The sequence below is a fragment of the Acanthopagrus latus genome, chromosome 8 (assembly GCF_904848185.1).
Source record: "Acanthopagrus latus isolate v.2019 chromosome 8, fAcaLat1.1, whole genome shotgun sequence".
In the NCBI taxonomy this organism is placed as follows: Eukaryota; Metazoa; Chordata; class Actinopteri; order Spariformes; family Sparidae; genus Acanthopagrus; species Acanthopagrus latus.
In genome coordinates this window covers 26,688,839-26,708,962 of record NC_051046.1, presented here as the reverse complement: position 1 = coordinate 26,708,962, position 20,124 = coordinate 26,688,839, and the positions used below count along the sequence as shown (strand labels likewise).

General features: G+C 41.9%; 1 protein-coding gene across 1 annotated transcript; it reads left to right on the top strand.

Annotated features, from left to right (window-relative positions):
- Positions 1 to 2,991: 2,991 nt before the first annotated feature.
- On the top strand, positions 2,992 to 12,718 carry det1 (DET1 partner of COP1 E3 ubiquitin ligase). Its single transcript, XM_037108347.1, has 9 exons — positions 2,992 to 3,305; positions 4,971 to 5,326; positions 5,459 to 5,725; positions 5,840 to 6,052; positions 7,399 to 7,622; positions 9,550 to 9,679; positions 10,214 to 10,404; positions 11,450 to 11,641; positions 11,862 to 12,718. Exons 2-9 carry the CDS (start codon positions 5,078 to 5,080, stop codon positions 12,049 to 12,051), a joined length of 1,656 nt encoding a protein of 551 aa, XP_036964242.1. The 5' UTR covers positions 2,992 to 3,305; positions 4,971 to 5,077; the 3' UTR covers positions 12,052 to 12,718.
- Positions 12,719 to 20,124: the final 7,406 nt, after the last annotated feature.

Here is a 20,124-nt window from a genome sequence, read left to right as displayed (position 1 = left end):
TCCTGTTTAAAGAAAGGGCGTCACGGAGCCCCAATCTTTGTCTCTGTATCTTTGTTTTCTCACATTTCTGTGCCTAGGATCTGTTGTCATTGGTTGCATGTCTTTACCATCTCTTCTACCCTCTGACTGCCGAAGAGAGAACAATTTAAAGTTTTCCAGTAACTCCATTTTGGGGTAGGGTGAAAGCATGCCGTTAAGAGCAAAATGTCTGTGTTCTTCGCCTGGAAAAGAGTGCAGGAAGAATAGTCTGTCCACTTTGGACTGTAAAAAGCAGAGAAGGATGAAAAAATGATCATAAATAAACCCTCTCTCCATCTTTTCTCTACTTCATGGGCAGATGCTAAAAGCTGAGGCGAGGGTCCTGTGTAGCAAGCAGTTTACTTTCTATTTATTAGAAAATAACAGAAGAACAACCGGAGTATGGCACATCTCTATGCTGAATTACTCCTGTGTGGGTTATTGTCGTAGCCCAGAAACAGCTGGACGTATACACACATGCGCACAAGCGCGCACACACACGCACACGCACAGACACACATCCACATCCACATCTTGAAGCACAGGTTTAATCAGGCATAGTTGAAATGGAAAATGCCATTAGAATTTAAAGTGGATAATTTCACATCCTTCCATCCATTCATTTCTTCATTTTTCTTTTCAAACCGGCCTTTTATGCCCACTACATGTGCTTTTATGGAAAATTACAACATTTAAGCCAGACTCTTTGGTCAGGGATAATTACACAAAGATCCATTAGCAGTCTTCCAAGACAAATGTACTATGAACATTTTTCTTCTTTTTTTTCTTTTTATAATGCTAATCTCAATCTGTAAGAACATGCCTCATAAGAAAGGGGATAATTATGATTTAATTATCTGTCATTATGGGGAGCAAAACGTAGGTCACCTCAGATTCATTTATGCTACATGCTTTTATAAACAAATCAATTAAATGAAACAGGCTAAACAAATAAGACAGTTGCACACACTCTAGGTACAGTGGCCAAAGGTCTGTCTTTTTTTTTTTTTGTACCCTGCCATTTTAGTGAAAGCAATTATAATCATGTTCGAAGCTTTCTGCTCCTCACCTACTGCTCAGTAAATTGACCCTTTACGGAAATCAGCAGGTGGATGTTGGGCTCATGAGAGGCAACTATAAGGGTTACCTTAAAATACAGTCCACTGCAATTATCTACTTACAGTTATATTCAGTAAAACTTTGCACTGTAGTGCTCAGAAATATATTGGTAATACATTAGTTTGGCGTATTGGTTTACCTTTGGGGTTATTAGCATCTAGGTTAAAAAGAAATACACAGGTTAAAGAAATGTTTACACTTACAACATCATGAATGAACAATGGAAACATTTCAAATATAATGTATCAAATTACATTCATTGATCCCTGTGATCATCTAAGTGTTGTGTTACTATGCTGTAACCATTATGAAGGATTGGTCCCTGGGCCATTATGATTCTTAATTTACAAGAATGATTTATGTAATATTTCAGACAAACTGGTAGGTTTGGGTATGACACAACTGTTTTTGGTTCACACAAAGACTCGAATTGATGAAATAGCTAAACCATCAAATCAAGAACTCATTAAAGCAACTATATGTAGAATAGAAACACCCACTGTCATAAATCCCAGGTCTGTAACAGTTCCGCAGACGTGTTGTAGGTGTTAACTACAAACAACACTCGATAGATCATAACGATGCTATGTGTTGAAAACATGACTGCATGTAACGCTGTGATCCTACCCTCTCTCTGAACTTACATCACACAGAAACAAGTGACGGGGGGGACGGAGAGGCTGAGACAGAGACACCTTTCAGCCCACTACAAGACACTGTACCATCAACATGATTTTACGGCTGTTATTTTAAAGTAGTTACATAACGTGTCTACGAATCATCTATATAGCAAAATTGGTTGTTAACATCACTGTTTATCAGGTCAACCAGCCACTGGCTGCTTCTCCTGTATACAGCTCTAGGAACAGTGTTTCTACTACCACCAATTTCATAATTATTCAGCTCAAAACCACCATAAACTCAGGTCTCCTATCTGTTGAACATCTCAATTACACCTTGGTTTCATTAGCAGACGTTCGGTGATATTGAATGCTATCTCATTTTTAAAAATTTAGCTCCTGAACAATTTAAAGGCGCACTATGCAGTTTAGGGAATTTTTGAATCAGAAGATAAAGACCTTCGTCTGTTCATTTTTTTTATTTTTTTTTTATTTTCTGCCTAAACAAACTAAATAAATAAACTCTCTTCCTTTCCTTGACTGAATAAACTGAATATATAAACTGACCTTAAAGGACAACACAGTTTCATACTGTTTTACTTTGTTTATATGTGGCGGACCCTGCCATGTTTCTAGCTTCAAACAGTGTTCTGGGACCTTATTTTCCTTTGAGAACAGCTTGTTTGTTCAGTTATGGAAAATAACTAATTTCCAAGTTTTTCTCCAAAACTACACAGTGTCCATTTAAGAAAGCCCTTAAAGGTTTGGTTTTTTTTTCTCTGCAATTTTGTCTGCATGGATTCTCTCCTTACTTTCTGCTCCTATATGTATGTTTAATCGTGTGTGAAATCTTTTTCTGTGTTCCTTTCTTTTTTCCACCTGCTTTATTCATTGTTCTCTGTTTGTCAGTGCAATCTTTTCACTGGAGAGTGCCGAGATCAATCTCCTCTGGGGTTTGGTATCTTTTGCTGCTCATGAGTATTTTAATATGCATTATAGGTATATGTGTGAACTAATACGACTTTGTTTTTTAAAGATAAAGTTAAAAAAAAATAATAATAAAACACGTTCGGCCCAGTCACGACCAGCTTTGCACGTCGCTGTGGGTTGCCTTTGGTCTTCATGACAGTATCACAGGTCCATTTGATACAAATAAAAACAGCCTGCAGTACCATTTCCGACCTGAGGAAGAGGATGTGGTGGCGCTGTTTGAAACAGCTCTGAGTTACACTTGGGTCCAGCAGCGCTGCTGTCTTCCTCCTCTTCTTCTGCGGTTCCTTCACGGCTCACTCACAACAAACATAGCCGCCGTTTCACCTAAACCCTCCCGGCAGTCGCATGTTTGAATACATGTGAGACATAGCAGTTACTTTTACACTTGAATGAAATGAATGAAGCTTGGCATTTCCCACTAACGTGAGGTGCAAGCTAGTAGCCGGTAGCTAACTGTTCAGTCAAACTTAACTGCTCTTGCTAACACAACCAGCTGAACTCGGAGGACCAAGAAAGATTGCAAACAGCGGGCCGGTCTGCTTTTTAAAACAACATGTGAGTAGCGCCTTACAGTGTTAAATGTCTGGTAACGTAAGTGAATTAAGGTGGTGGCTGTAATTTTAGCTCTCTATTAAACCAGAGACATATAGTAGGATCAGACAGCAAACGGCAGGAGAAAGCCCTCCTGTCCCTGCTGCTGTAGAGCGATGATTTCCATGTGAATCTGGTCTGCGATGCTGATCTCCACAAGTAACTACCTGAGAGTGCAAAGTGTTGTGAAAAGAGCTCTCTAAGCTCACCAGCGGAGCTTTCTCTGGTCTCAAAGAATCAGCCTGATAATGTCAGCGAGGTTATCTCAGCATGGTCTGAACATTTTTCACAGAACGCCTGCCATGTAAACTGAGGATGTAAAGCTATAAAGTCATCCACATCTTACAGGCTGAGGAGTTAATGTCAATGGAAACTGCTGTTACGTTGCATTCTGGGAAAAGTCTGAAAGTATTTTTGAAGCTCGATCAAGACCAGGGACTGAAAGTCAGGATGTCTTACCTCTGTTGCAATATATCCTGATTAAAATCAATGATGGACTGGTCACAGAGCAATACACATTGTTACTTTAGTTGATTTATTGATTTTTGGTGTCGCTTTAACGATACAGATCAAGCTGGTATGCTACTCTTCCATGTTCAGAAGTATTTTATTTTACATAGGTAGCACACAGTTTGTGGTGCTTCTGTGTCATAATTGTATAATCCTCACAAATTCTAGTCCCAGTTCACTGGCCCAGTAAACACACATTTTACTTAAGGCTTGGTATCGATTCAGATTTCAAGAATCGATTCGATTTCGATTCTGAAGATTCAGAATCGATTATCACAGTTCAGTTCGATCTGATCCCATCCGATATTGCGAGACACCATAACGTGGTGCGGCTCCGTTACTTTCATTAGCCGCCTGAAGCCCTCGTTTTCAACAACTGAATACGGCCACATATCTTTGAAAATGAATCCCTAACTTTACTGCTGTCCAGCGCCATGTTCATTGTTTTGAGAGCTTCACTTCACGTCGCGCGTGAAGTGGGGATAAGTTCACCGGGGAAAAATGCATTTTTAAAAAAAGCGATCTCTGGACATATGAATCGATCTTTAGGTATTAATATGAGAATCGATTCAGAATTGGAGAATCGATTTTTTTCAACACAGGTCTAATTTTACTATACACTGCTGAAACAACAGGGGGAGGACGCCATGATATCTTTTGACCCTGTGTTTGCTGGGATCACTTCTTCTGCTGTGAGAGATTAAAAACATTAACTTTCTGTTAAAGATGTGGTAAGTAAATGTAGACTTTAGGCTCTCATGCATTCAGTTGCCCCCTATTGTTTGCCATGCTTTTTCTCACTCTTTCATCCCAGCAGCTGTGTTTCCTTTTTTCAGATATTGTGGACTGAACTTCCATTAGGAGTTGTTGGTTTTTGTGTGTTAGGGATGCCACACATATCTTTCCCCTTGATGTTTTTCTGTCATCTTGCATTTCTGATTTCTACTTATAATTTACATGGCAAAAAAAATATCAATTTACTTTATCTGACCAGCAAATATTTTGTCATTTTGCACTATCACTGACATAAAACTGGTAAATTGGGCGACCAATGCTTTCAGCAACAACTGTTGTTTTACTTGAAAACTGAGTACTCTTATTCTCTCTCACCTTCTTTAGAAAACAGAGGTAACATGACTGTACTGTGATGCAGTTGTGTCACCGTACTGGCTGCCAGTCTGACTACCTTTTGAGGAGGGGTTTGAGAGCTTTATCTGATCCCAGCGATGGATGAGGACACCCCAACCCTGAAGCCCAGACGGATTCAGAATCAAAATGTGGTTCATCGTCTTGAGAGGCGCAGGATCTGTTCGGGCCGACCCGGAGCTCACTGGTACAGAGTACGCTGCTTCCACCAGAACCTTTTCCCCAACTTCACTGTGGTCAATGTGGAAAAGCCCCCCTGCTTCCTGAGGAAGTTCTCACCTGATGGGCGTTGCTTTATTGCCTTCTCTTCTGACCAGACTTCTCTGGAGGTAAGATGGAAACTGAACTGCTAATCATATTTCCAATCTAAACGTATTGTTTGACCCAGACTGAAACAGACTTCATCCGTCCTGTTCCTTAATTATAGACAGCGAGATTTGAAAAATATGTTCTTCTTGCAGATATATGAATACCAAGGCTGCCAGGCAGCTCAGGACCTGCTGTTAGGGCAAGAGGGAGAAACTCTTCTTACAGCCAATGACCAGCGTTCCCTCAACATCCGCGGCCGCCTGTTTGAGCGCTTCTTCTCCTTGCTCCACGTCACTAATGTGGCCTCAAATGGAGAACATCTCAACCGGGAATGCAGCCTCTTCACAGACGACTGCCGTTATGTCATCGTAGGGTCGGCTGTGTACGTCCCAGAGGAGCCGCCGCCTTACTTCTTTGAGGTAACAATGTCATCAGACTTATTAAATAAAACCAAAAGGTCCTGGTTAACTACAAATTAACTTCCATAGATTTGGTCAGACTGTCCCTTTAATCCATATTCCATCTCCCACCAGGTGTATCGGAACAACGAATCTGTGACTCCCAATCCCCGGTCTCCTCTAGAGGACTACTCGCTACACATTATTGACCTCCACACTGGCAGGCTGTGTGACACCAGGGCCTTCAAATGTGACAAGATCATCCTGTCCCATAACCAGGGCCTCTACCTCTACAGGAACATCTTGGCTGTGCTGTCGGTCCAGCAGCAAACTATACATGTGTTTCAGGTGAGCTGATTCACCATTTACATTTTACATTTTTTTGAATTCAAATGGCACCACTGGTGTCAGAAGTGGTTACCTACTATCACTGAAAGGCAAAACACATATAAATTAGTTGTAGACAGCCATTTGCAATCCAATCGCCAGAATAACTGTTGGCAATGAATGTTTCTGCAAACGACAGATATTTTGAAACTTTCAATTTCTTTATGTTGTAACTTCACCTTCCATTGTTATGTTGTGACAATATTGTGCTTATGTTCTGGTTCACAAAAACTACTTGGTAAGGTTAAAGAAAAGGTCAATCTTTTGCTTAAAATTAGCGATGCACCGATCAGACTTTTTCTGTGCCAACACAGATGCCTAGGCTTTGTGTATCTGTCAGTACCCAAAACCAATGCAGTACCATAGTTGAATTAATAATAAACTGTGTACCTTCCACCTTATACCTTCCTTCCACCATGTGGAAGAGACTAAAGGCACCAGACTTTAATTAAACATTACTTTCCTAACTTAGACTAAATAATCAAACAGTTACCAAACATTGTAAACATGTAAAAAAAACCTTTGAATTCTTATTCATTTGTTATTTAAAAAAAACAAAACAATTGTGCATTCATATCTAAAACAGAATATAATCAAACTTCTTAAACTAAAATAAATTAATTGTAGCCACAAAATAGTGAATCGGTTGAACATACAATAGTAATCAAACAGTAACCAAACATAGTAAATATGTAAAAAATATATTACGTGCAAAGTCCTGCAAACAGGAATTCAAAATAAAGCATAGCAGCTGAACCTGAGAATAAACTAATAAAAAGTTGGTCAAACTACAACTTGTGCTCTTCCAGCATGTGACACACGTGTTGCTGGCGAATGACGTAGAATGTGCTGCGATGGAGGGGAAAAAAAAAACTGGATCGGCCCATGCATCTGTTAATTTTTCCGATCCCCAATCCAGCTATTTTGTCAATATTGGGACCGATATCTGATCTTAATGTCGGATCAGTGCACCCCTACTTAAAATACCTGGTTTTGTCACCATAAACTCAGCAAAGAATTGTCCAGACGTCTCGTTAAAAGTATTCAGTGGTATCACGCTAACAAATGTTAAAACGCAGTCTCGAACAGTCGTCTCCAGCTTTGCTGCCATCTCACCCAGCTGTAACTCCACCGCAATGCTCTCCACCCCTGGACATAAAAGTCTTAGTTCATAAACATATAATAATGTGGAACCTGATAGGGTTTGAACAAGGTGCTGACACTGTATATGTACCAGAACATTTTCAAACATCAGTGTGTCATGAGAGTGTCTTTCCTCATCTCTCTTTTTCCTCTCACTGTTCCAGGTCACTCCAGAGGGAACGTTTCTAGATGTAAGAACTATTGGGCGGTTCTGTTATGAGGACGACCTCCTGACCCTTTCAGCAGTTTACACTGAGGCTCAGGCTGAGAGTCAGCCGGGGTTCCCTCGCCTGTATACAGACAAAACCATCAATTCACTCAAGCACAGGCTGCTGGTCTACCTGTGGAGGAGGGCTGAGCAGGACGGCAGTGCCACTGCCAAGAGGAGGTATGGAACATTACTCTGATGCTCTGTTGACTTTTCTTTTCATTGTACTCTTACCTAAAAATGCTCTCATTAAACCAGCCGAGGGTTTAGGTGAAACCAAGGTATTGGTTTTGTTTCATCGATGAAAGAAGTGTTTCTTTTCTACTGTCTGATTATAGGGGCCGATTTTGAGTATATTATTAATATCAGTGATTTTCCTGACAGATTGCTGATGAGGTAAGTTAAATTTAAAATTGAATCACTTTGGATCCTAAGTAACAACATTTATCAAAGACATATAGAGGAGAAGAAGTATGTATATACATAAAGTATGTTGTATATATGTTGAAAAGTTAATTAATGAATTCTTTGCTTTGAGTGCGGTCCTTAAAAATGTAAAAAAAAAAAAAAAATAGTGCTTTAAAAGAACTTGAGAGTCATTCTGTTGAATGTCCTGCTAACAGCTCCTTGAGTGTTTGTGAGTCAGCAGTTTTAGATGAAAAGGAAAAATCCTGAGCAGAGGAGGGAGACTGAAAACTCCAGAGTGCCTCTCTCTGAAGTAGATGATTTGTAGAGTGTTCGATGGTGTTTATCTCTTCTTTAGAACTAAACCGCCGTGAACTATCAAAAAATGAACAATGATTTTTGTGCTTCGCTCCCTTGGATTTCTCATCTCCACTTTCTCTCTCGTTCAGTCCCTAGCTTTCTCACTTGCTGATGCTCTCGTCCCCTTTGCACAAACTTTCTTTTTATTTCCATTTTTTTGCCTACAAAGGCATGCAAGCTGACATAAAAAGTCTATGTTTTTTTAACGTGAATAAACATGAAGATATCTCGACCTCTCACCCTGATATTGATACTAGAACACTTCCTCATTTAGTAAAATAAGCAGTATACCAAGAGGTCCATGAAGACACTGGCTATATTTGCAGCGGTGCCTGCTTGACCAATCGGCAACAGTCAACCCTTTTATTATACCTGGAACTATTACACAGGAGCTATTTCCATCCCCTGGTGCCTCTGTTTGAAACTCAGGCTGAAGTCTGTGGTGCCTGATGGGGTTCTTGGTCACCTGACTGAGTTCCTGTATTGGTAACATCCTACATGTGACTACTGTATACTATTAACAAAGCAAAACAAGTGTACAGTCAGTATCAAGTGTTCATGAGCCAAGTAAAGTACTAGTGTGTAGTGGTTACTGTTGTCATTAGAATGCAATAATGTGAAATATTAATGTTCATGAGATGACAAAACCAAAAAACTAATTAAAACAAAATTATTAGCACAGCTATTGCAAGCTCAGTAAATTGCTTATCTATACAAAAAAATAGTGAACAGTGAGTGTGTCTGACCAACAGTCCATAGTCTAAAAGATGTTCACTTTACAAAGACATGCACCAAGAGAGCTATGGAAACCCCACTGTAATTACAGTTCTCCCCTTGGCATTGAGTAGTGCTGCACAATATGGTAAATAAAATCATATTGTGATGTGACATTTATTGGGGTCTCTACCAAACAAACACTCTTTCTTAATCTTGAGAACAAGATTTGTAGATCAGGGCATCGCTGCAGCACTGCAGTACTTCATTATAATGCTGTTACCTCTATCAAAAAGTTGCAGCTTCATGTAATTTGGATATTGTACTTGGCCATACTTGGATTTTGATTAATCGATTAATTGTGCAGTCCCAGCATTGAGGATCTTAATCGCAGAGCGTGAAACTATTTTCGATCTGTTGCAGTAGCACTTGTTGACTTCTTGCTTCCTCACAGATTGTTTTGTTTGCACACCCCTTGACATTTCAGAAAATACTGTAATGAGCATGTTGAGCAGGAGCGCCGCTGTACAAGTTAATAGTTTATTAAGCACCTCTTCCATGTTGTGCTGATGTTTAGATATTATTTTAGTGATCACTTCAGTTCACCCACACTTGTTTTTGTCGTCAGATTCTTCCAGTTTTTCGATCAGCTGAGGAGGTTAAGGATGTGGAAGATGCAGCTGTTAGATGAGCATCACCTCTTCATTAAATACACCAGCGAAGATGTGGTCACACTCAGAGTCACCGACCCCTCACAGGTAGAAGCCACACACACACACACACACACACACACACACACACATCTAAATTCCTCTCTGTGTTCGCTCGGTTGCTCTCTCATGCCTCTCTTGTGTCCTTTTTCTTGTTTGTGCTGCATAGCAGGGATTCCTCTTTCAGGTCTCCAAGGACACTTTTCTCCTACAGATTTTCTTCAGTCCTGTTACTCATTCGTGGCAACAACAAATAGATCTAATTAATGTAAACATCTTTTATTTACATGAGGTGTCAACTCTCTAGCTTTCTTGTCCCTGTTTTTGTCTCACCAATGAAGACAATAGAAAAAATCTTGTATTCATTATCAATACAGGTGAAAGCTAAAGCCTGGAATGCTTATCTCACTATAATAAACATTGAATCGACTGTCCTTGGTTTATCACTATGGAAGGGCCAGTGTGGATTGTGTCATGGTTTGTAATAACAAAATACCTTTTTAAGGAAGAGGATACAACAGAACTTGTAGTCTGTACTTTTTTTCTCCAAACCTTCACCCCCTGCTCCTCTTTATCTGACAGCCGTCGTTCTTCGTTGTGTACAACATGGTGTCTACAGAGGTGCTGGCCGTCTTTGAGAACACCTCCGACCAGCTCCTGGAGCTGTTTGAGAATTTCTGTGACCTCTTCAGAAACGCCACGCTGCACAGCCAGGCCGTCCAGTTCCCCTGCTCCGCGTCATCCAACAACTACGCACGGCAGGTCCAGAGAAGGTACAGCAGAGAAGAATTGAAATACCACATAGCTTTCTGTCAACACTGAAAATATTTCATTTTGGACATAATTGTGCTGGCCAGCTGCTGGGTTGAGAGGACTTCTTACTGAAAATAAAAAAAATGAAAAAACTGCACCTGATGTCGTGCAGCCAAATGTCAGGGAGGATTTGAAGACGGTTGAAGGAAGGGAACCAGATCAGCAGCAATTGCCTGGAGGAGAAGGAAGGGGAGTTTTAGGACTTAATCTGGATATAGAGAGAGACATTAAGACAGTCAGCATGGCCAGTGGAACTGTGATTGAATTTGGTGTTTGTCTCGCCAGCATAGGAGACAAAATCCTCAGTGGAAGGTGAAGAGTGACCAGACGGAGGGGGAGGGTACAGGAAGGAGGCGAGGATAAAGGATAGTTAGAACAGGGAAAAGGAGCTTATAATAGGATTTTGGAGTAGTGAAAATTGATATGTGGAAGAGGGAGAGGAGAAATTGAAAGCTGGTGAGCTAATTCGGCAAACAGGATTTATACCACTTAACAACTGGCTAGCATTAGCCCAGTTCACAGGGTTTTAGACCGCATCAAACCGAGTATAGTGAGACAGGCGGGTCTGCAGTAGCAAACAGGTCGACAGGAAAAACTAAAAATATAGATGCAGAGTGTTGGTCGAAAAGGAAGGAGGTGGGTCTCTGAGACCACAGTCACAGCTGAATGTTGGTAGTTTAGCAAGACTTGGGTGTAATTTAGCCAGGCATTTTTGGAAAATAGCGGCTTAGAATATATTAAAAAAAAAAAAAAAAAGCGTTTCCTCACCGAACTCAGACTTTTATGACATGCAGGCTTTGAGCTGTTATTCTCCAAAACAAAACAACTAAAGTGCAAACAAGGCGCTTCACTGCTTTCTGGACTTCAAACCAAAATAAGTGGAAAAATACTTGAGGATCATAAAGGCACTTCTGTGGGAGTTTAGCCTCAGTGCCAAAAGAGAAGATTAGTGTTGCTGCTTAATGTTATCCCGCTGATATCTGTCTGTCTGTGTCTGTGCTTCAGATTCAAAGACACCATAGTGAATGCCAAATATGGCGGGCACACCGAGGCGGTGCGTCGGCTGCTGGGTCAGCTCCCCATCAGCGCCCAGTCCTACAGCAGCAGTCCGTACCTCGACCTCTCCCTCTTCAGTTATGATGATAAGTGGGTGTCGGTGATGGAGAGACCCAAGACCTGCGGAGACCACCCCATCAGGTACGCACTCTGTCGGGCTGAATTTGCATCCCATCAAATGATGTCATAGTATTACACTGTCAGTAGGTGACATTCACAGTTTTGTAACATTCAGTACTCACTTTTCTAGAAGGAGTAAATCCCTTTTATACGGGAGTGGAAGCCTTTAGAAACCAACAGACTGGACTGCATTAAGAATTTAATGGCACTACTTGTTATCCCTGCATCTCTCACATGCCAGGTTTTATGCACGGGACTCCGGCCTGCTGAAGTTTAAGATCCAGGCAGGCCTGCTGGGACGGCCGGTGAACCACGCAGTGCGACGCCTGGTTGCTTTCACTTTCCATCCCTTCGAACCATTTGCCATCTCTGTCCAGCGCACCAACGCAGAGTATGTGGTCAACTTCCACATGAGGCATGTCTGCGCCTGAGGAGCGTGCGTATACGTGCAGTAATCTGAACTCGGAGAGCCTGCGGACTCACACTTGGAATGAAATTGCGGGACCCTTGGGCTTCGGTTAGCAGTTACTGTCGACAATACAACAAACGTGTCCTCCATCAGGAGGCACAAAACCGCTTGTTCTGTTAGTCGCCCTCTCCTCCTCCACAGAAATCAGCAGTCCTTTTTCTTCATTCTCCTCCTGATGGAAACCACTGTTCCTCTCCTCTTGCCCCCTCCATCACACAGTGGTCGCTCCACTTCCGCCACTCCTCCCCCTCCGCAAGAAGGCAGCAATTCTGCTTTTTTGCTTTCGTCTGCGCCGCTTCACCTCCTTGTTCCCTCTTCCTCGGCAGAACAAAGAGGGAGCAGTAGGGAAGAGAGGCAGGAATAAGTGTAAATGGAGATGTAGAGAGAGTGATTGATGTGCGACGGAGGTGGGAGCCGCAGGTAGCCGAAGCTCTTAGAAGAAGGAACCAGAGGTGTTTTTTTTTTTTTTTTTTTCCTGCTATGCATTGAAAGCTGCACATTCATATCAGAATGCTTATCCTGTTGATTCAAGAGGTAATTTTAAAATATATTGTTTTACACTTTTTTTTTTTTTTTTTTACATATTACCACTTGTATATATTTTATGCCAATAAAATTGTCTAAATTTTGCTGTTTTTTTAAATTTAATGTACTTTTGAATTTGAGGTTATGCAGTTACTCTATAGCTGTAGATAGCAATTGTGGTTCGATTCTGCTGAAAGCCTTTTTTATATAAGAGTGCCTGAGTAGTGGACAGGGAAAGGCTTGCTGTGGCCTGAACTAGTATTGTTTCTGCTTCTGACCTCTAAATATTGGCCTGTGTACTCCTTGATATGGGAGAAGACATTTCTTTATATACTTCGTGTTTGTGTGTGAGCTTATGCGCATGCAGGTATGGGCGTTTCTTTCTTTCTTTTTTTTTTTTTTAATGCAATGTGAGGGACAACATCAGAGCAAAACAACTGCAGACATTGTTCTTCTTGGATGCAGCTGTGTTTAATCATATAGCACATTCAGCATGTTTCCTATCATAATCGTTTTACATATCTATTTCTTAACGTGTTTTTTGCACAGGCATTGGAATCTAAAAAAGAGTCGCACTGCATATCTTATTGCCTCAGAGCCTTATAATGAACCTGAAATAATGATAGCACAGGGTTGTGTTGCATATGGAGCGCAGAAAACATGCAGTGCAAGTGTCGTCATATTTAATTTGACTGCTGTTCCATGCAGTCTGTTCTCCCGTACTGTATAGGCTCAAGACATCGCATTTTTTTTTTTTTTCACATGGGGTCCATCTGTTCTGCGGGCGAAAGCACCGGACATCTGTTTACATTAGAAATGTGTTATAGTAACACACAAACACACACACACAGATATAAACAAATCTACACATATGCAAATAGTCCGACACCCCCTCTTTCAACGTGAACGCACATGAACAGGAACGTGTATGATAAACAGATATAAAGGCAAAAAAAAAAGCACACGTGGAAGCAGCTGCAAAGAGGTCATGGTGGCACGGAGAGCAGGTGCATAGGGATTAAGTGTCCTCCTAGCCTCTGGTTACACTCTACAGTGGACCTGGGAGGTGTGTGCATGAGGGAGAGGGAGACTAACGGGGGTTTTAGGCGGAGGGAAGTAGGTATTTAGAGACAGAGAAAGATGATGGAGAGATGAAAGAATGGACGAGATGTGAGGATCGATGTCTTGAGTGCACAGACTGTGTGATGCAGCTGCTTAGCTTTGCTCAAGCACAACAAATGCAGCGTTGTAGATCGTGGATTAAGGAAGCCGTGTTATGTCATTGTCATTACAGTGTGTTTGTGTAAGCTGGTGTGTGACGACATGCTGTGATAATCAACTAATTGCATGAAGCGCGCACAGCAGCTGTAGAAAGGCCTACATACAGGATAGGAGGACACGTTGTCTGTCGTCCTCGCAACAATCAGATTGCCTATATGAAATTGTGTGCGCCTGAGTGCTGGCGAGGTGGTGAGTTAGTGCGGCTCTGTTTGTGCCCACTGTGGTGCTGCTGGGGTTAATATGTTTTGGGTTTTCTGCAGGAAATATAAGCCTTCACTTCCCTTATAGGTCAAGTGAGCAGCTATCGGCTATACAGTTTCCCAGCAGATGTTCAAAAGCCAATAAGGACGCAGCACACTGTGGAGTTAGTTACCGCCAGAGTCCTCAGTGCAAACATATCATATATTACTACAGTGCCTCCGAATACCTTGTACAATAACAAGTACATTGTATCGGTTTTCTTAAGAATCAGGTAAACCCAGAGCCGTCTTCCTGACCTTGGTTGCCAAGGAGACATAACCGCTCTCTGCTTGGTAACCAAGTCTTTTCTAATTGCTGTTGTCTTGGCAACAGTCCAACCAATGTACTCCAGAAAAGGCCACAAAGTGTTTCCTGTTGCAGGGCTCGTCTTCTCGGAGCGGTCTCTTAAACACGCATCGTTTCAGACCGCAGTCGCCTCCAAGAACAGTGGAGCTCCACCGTGTGGGGTCCTGTTGTTGGGGGACGCGTGGAGGACGCAGTGGACACTGACACAGTCACGGATATAAGCACTTATGGGTCCGCAGTGTAAACCACATGGGTTCAGTGGGCTCAAAAGGAACACTGACGCTTTCACTTATTTTTTTCAGGAGCTGCTTCTTTTGTCAGTTCATCCTCAAAACATAATAATTCAAGCTGAGTCTACTTTCTGAGGTTTAAAGGGCTCCTTAAAATACACACACAAAAGGGGCTGGCTGTCCTTCAGTGCTGCTCCTGTACCTGGACTATTTTTGGAGGTGTATTTCTGCAGTTGCCAGGTAGTACACGGGCGATATAAAAGGGGGATGCTCCCCCTTGTTAGTAAAATTAACAAAATGCATCCCCTTTGTTAACCTGCTACCCTCCTCTCCATCCTTTTGTTTAGAGCAGCAGAGGGGATGTTTCTTAAGGGGGATGCATCCCCCTTGTTAACCTGCCATCCCTGTCTCCGTCTTCTAGTAGCAGAGAAAAAAATGCAGGGGCAGGGCGGTCGTGTTCTTAAATAGAATAGTTCAGTCTGCCTGGTTCATTGGTCCTTAATCAGACTGAGGTTCGTGCAAGTTACAATCCACGTCCCCGCCATGGCTCTGAAGTATCAGCAGCCCTGTGCAGCTGTGCAGTGTTTTTGGCAAATTCACTGTCTGTGGTGGGGAAGCAACAGACGATTTGCAGCGGTGTCGTCGTCACTGTCCCCTTCCCTCTGTTAGACACACATGCCTGTCTGCATCAGTGGAGCTGAGGTGGAGCAGGTGAACAGTTTTAGGTTCCTGGCAGTCAACATCACAGAGAACCTGGTCAACCTGTATCATGGTCATGACACACCACCGCCCACCACATCATTGGTACCATCTACAGAGCATCAGTGATGTCAGTGAAGTGAGATGTCAGAGCAGAGCCAAGAAGATACCTACCTATGATCCACACTGCCTGCTTGTTTAGTGGCTGTTGGCTGCACTGCTGAGCGGCTGCAGCTTGCCCTCAATACACATCAATAACAGTTATGACAGGATTTTTCTTTATTCTCAAGTGCACAGGATCAAAACTGCTCTTCGCCTGTTGTGATGTGTGTATTCGCAGCCAGTGTGTTCAGCCCACAAAAGACAACACCCACCCCAGCCACAGTCTGCGCACCGCGCTGCTGTCTGGCAAAAGGATTGGTCCCTGCACAAGCTGCCTGTATGTGTACGATTTCTGTATGGTATTTTTATTTGTATCCCAGGTGTTCTTCTGCAGTTCCCAGGTGGTGCACAGACAGAATGAGGAGTAGCTCAGCTAATTGTGAAAAAAAAATGCAATTATATTTTTGTACAAGATATTTATCCACATATTCAACTATGACAGCTCAAAACTTGAGAGCTATTCCCACCTGCTCCTGTCCTGTTTTTCAAGTGATCTCTTGTGTGTTTGTGTCTTTTAATTTTGCCCTGTACTGTGTGTGTGTGTGTGTGTGTGTGTGTGTGTGTGTGCGTGTTTAGTGCAAATTTTGGGTTAATATATTTGTCAAAAAAAGCCCTAACCTTCGACCTGCTGATATGCTCAAGTGTGAAGCAGGGACATCTTCGTTCAGGCTGAGGTCGGTAATGGTTTGGCAGAGTCTGACCTCACTACAAAAAGTTTTGTTTGAATGCTGAGGTACAAATTTGCCCATCTCTCATATGTACTTCACTCATGGTTCTTTATTTAAATGCAGAGTGGTAGGATTATTCAACACTTTCCAGAGTCTCTTTTCATGTGACCACTGGAGACTGTGTTATTGTTATATAAAGACATTTCATTTGGGGGACATGATTAAACAAGCTGAACCAATGCCATGCTGTTCAATATGATTTTGCTGTTGGGCCATAGACGGAGACTTCAGGGGAGATTGAAGGACGAGACTCCCTCAATATCAGGAACAGGTGCATTTTTTGAACCTGATGCTCCAGATGGTTTGTTACACAGAACCATCTTGGACAGGTGCTGCTAGGAACTGTTTGGAAAAGGGCAGGCACTAACAAATACTTGGCAGGGGATTGGACGAGCCATCTGTCTATCACCATCTACCAAGGGCTAATTTTAACCAATCAGATCAACAGCAGGAGATCACCACCACCAGCAGAGCCTGTTGGTAAATCAAACTTTGACTCCAGCCGGTGGAGAGAAGAGCAAACACGTGTTTTCCGTTGAGTGCTCTCCTTCTAATCAAATATACTGTCCTGTTCTGATGCTGTAACAGCGTATACCCTAACCTCTTAAAGACAGCTATTTTCAAACTGCTGTTTTTCTCCCAGCCACACCTAAACCACAGCCATAGCTGGCCGGTCGTTCCTCAAAGGAGGAGAAATTATTAGTTGAACCACTGTGTGTTCAGCCACAAGCACATAGCCTGAAGCCTGGTGAGAGGGACACTCGAGATTACACGATCACATGACCTCCTGAATCCAGCTGCCACGCAAAGCAAGCATCTGTGCCCTCTGAAATAAGAACATGAAAGTAGGTGAGGACTTTTATTTTGACGAATTGCTTGTCTGAGAGCCTCGTCGAATTATATTCCATTATATTTTTGAATTGTCTCCCGGTGGCTTTTGTGTTTTCCTTAACATAAATGAAGACATTTCCACCACAGATGGATGCACAAATTGGTGCGTAAAAAAAACACCAGAAGGCAGGAAATGAAGCGTTTGACTCGCCAAAATTGGAGAGGGACTTGCTTTTAAACAAAAAGTGAAATGTAACATTCAGCTCCCTCCCCCTAACATTACAACAAGGTCATTACAGAGGAAGCAGTTTCTGGTTTAAAGAAACAAACAAAAAAAATTGATTTAATTCACTTTTAAGGGAAACTATTTAAATTTCTGGAGTGTTTGATGTGAAGTAGAGTATTAACAGAGCTACGTTTAATGTCACAATGCATGCCTTTTGGCCATCTTTTTGCTAAGGGCCCACGACCCCTGGCAGGAGCCCCAGTCACCAGAACACAAACAGTGACGCGGTACTTCCCCAACACATCCTTCCATGTGCTCATCATCCTGCAATGATGCAGAGCAAAAATATTTCCAAAAAGTGTTCTCTCCAACAGGACTGCTTGGTAACTGTATTTCCCATCATCGTGACATCAGCCACAGTCTGCTCCACTGTGGTGGATGTACAGCAGAGAGGTGAGCATTTGGTTAAAGTTAACTACTCCAAATGGTGACAGATGATATGGATACAAAGCAGTGGCTGCATAAAGGTCAAAAAAGATTCACAAGGGTGTGTTCATTATCCCCTGACATATAAAAAGATGATGATGATGAAGTAATACTACTCTACAGATGGCTGCCATATTTCTTCTCCCTGCTTTAGTTGTTTGTTTGTTGTTGTTTTTTTTTTGTTACCACTGGTGGTTGCGGTGGTTAAACTCACTTTGTAATTATTTCCACATTTCTCTTGAGTCGTATAGGTAGTTATATTCATAGACGATTTTCTACATTTGGGAACATTTTATAACGCATTTTATAATGTCAATATACATAGTAAGATAGACAATGGTACCAAGCTTGCCATATACCCTAACAATGGAGCATACAATTTGTTTCTGAGCATTCACACATAAGCGCTGGGGCAGAAACAGACTTTCAACCATAATGTTTAGGTACATTGTTAAAAGTGAATTATTAATTTGTGTAGGGCTAAATTATACTATATACATTACATACATAATAATATATAATATTCTATGTATTACATATAGTATAATTTTCCATATAACTTTTCAAACCATTTAGCAGTCACACACACGAAATTGAAAACTGAAATACAAATACTCACTCAGAGATCACTGCTCATTGTGTAACAGAGAGAAAGCTTTCTGAATGATCGACTGAAGAAGAGATGAAACTCCCCACTAACAGTTGCACATCATGAAATAATTAATTTACATTTCATAAGATCACTTTAAAATATTTTTGTTTACACAAGAAGTACTTTTGTTAGATTTATTTTGGCCTAAATGTAGTGATACTTTTCAGCTGCTCAGGGGAGCAACGCCCTCCCGCCTCCCCACAAACTCCACCTATGCTTATATTGCATATGAACAGATAACACAAGTGATATAAATTTCAATTCAAAAACACACGCATGGTAGATTAGAAGCTAGCCTTTGAGTCGACTGCTAGCTTGTATTAATTTGCAATCAGAACTGTGTTGTGAAGCATTTCTGGCGCAGAGAAAATTGTGCAGAAGTCTGACACGCAATGAGAACTTTCAGCTAAATGACAAAGTAAATGTAGCTTTCGCTCAATTGCTCCTAATGGTAGCTCGAGTGCATAGAGTTTGTAGATGAGCTATCCAAAGTGGATGGAATCGTGTTTGTGCTCCTCAAAGCGCTGAAAACATTTTATAAACTCAACAGCACTTAGGCTTCTGTCCTGAATACTCAGGAAAATCAACAGACCTTACTTTGAGTAGCTGCTCTTTTATTATTCGAAAAATAACAAAGGACATTGTTTCTTGAGGGACAAGCAGTTGGTGAGTTTGTTATCATTTTTTTAAATTCAGTGCTGATACACCGCAACCTAAACATGTTCTTCCCTGAACACACTGCTTCTACTTATGCATCATTTCATTTGATTTACAGTTATACGACCAAGCAAAGGAAAAGAAATTCTTAGGGACACACACACACACACACACACACACACACACACACACACACACACACACACACACACACACACACACACACACACACACACACACACAAACACACACACACACAGAAAACCCAACCTCCACCTTTGCCCCCTTAAGATCCCTCACCTCTTATTGTTATCGACCACTCTGGTATTGTTCCACCCTGTCATATATGACACTACAACAGTGTCAACACTTTATATCACATGGATTAGCGCTTCAGCCGTCTGTACAGCTGAGCGAGACCAGTTCTGCTCTACTGAAGCCTCCTGGCGAGAACTGTGAAATCTCAACGCCACCACCTAATGAGTGGAGGGAACCGGCAGGAGCACACTGCGGAGGGGAGGAGATGGACTAAATATTGACAGCAAATATTTGATTGAAGGGTAGGGGTGTCCCCTGACTCATAAGAGTGAGACTCAGACAAAGAAAACACACACACGCACACGCACACATTATATCAGCGTGTACAGCTGTCGTTGACTTGAAGAGAGGGGTGGATGCTTCATATATGCACCTACACACACAGTCCTCAGGGCCTGCACCATGCTGAGACAAATACACAGCTGACAGTGGTAGCTGAGGCTGCAGGTGTGTGTGTGTGTGTGTGTGTGTGTGTGTGTGTGTGTGTGTGTGTGTGTGTGTGTGTGTGTGTGTGTGTGTGTGTGTGTGTGTGATGGAGAGAGAGAGTCTTAGCTGCAGATCATTTCTAACTGACTTCATGTCTATCATTGACACACCTGGTAGGGTGCCAGCAGCACATTCACACACATTAACAGCAGTCTCTATGCAACCCTTTGAAACACACTCACTCAGAAACACACACTCCCACATCCAC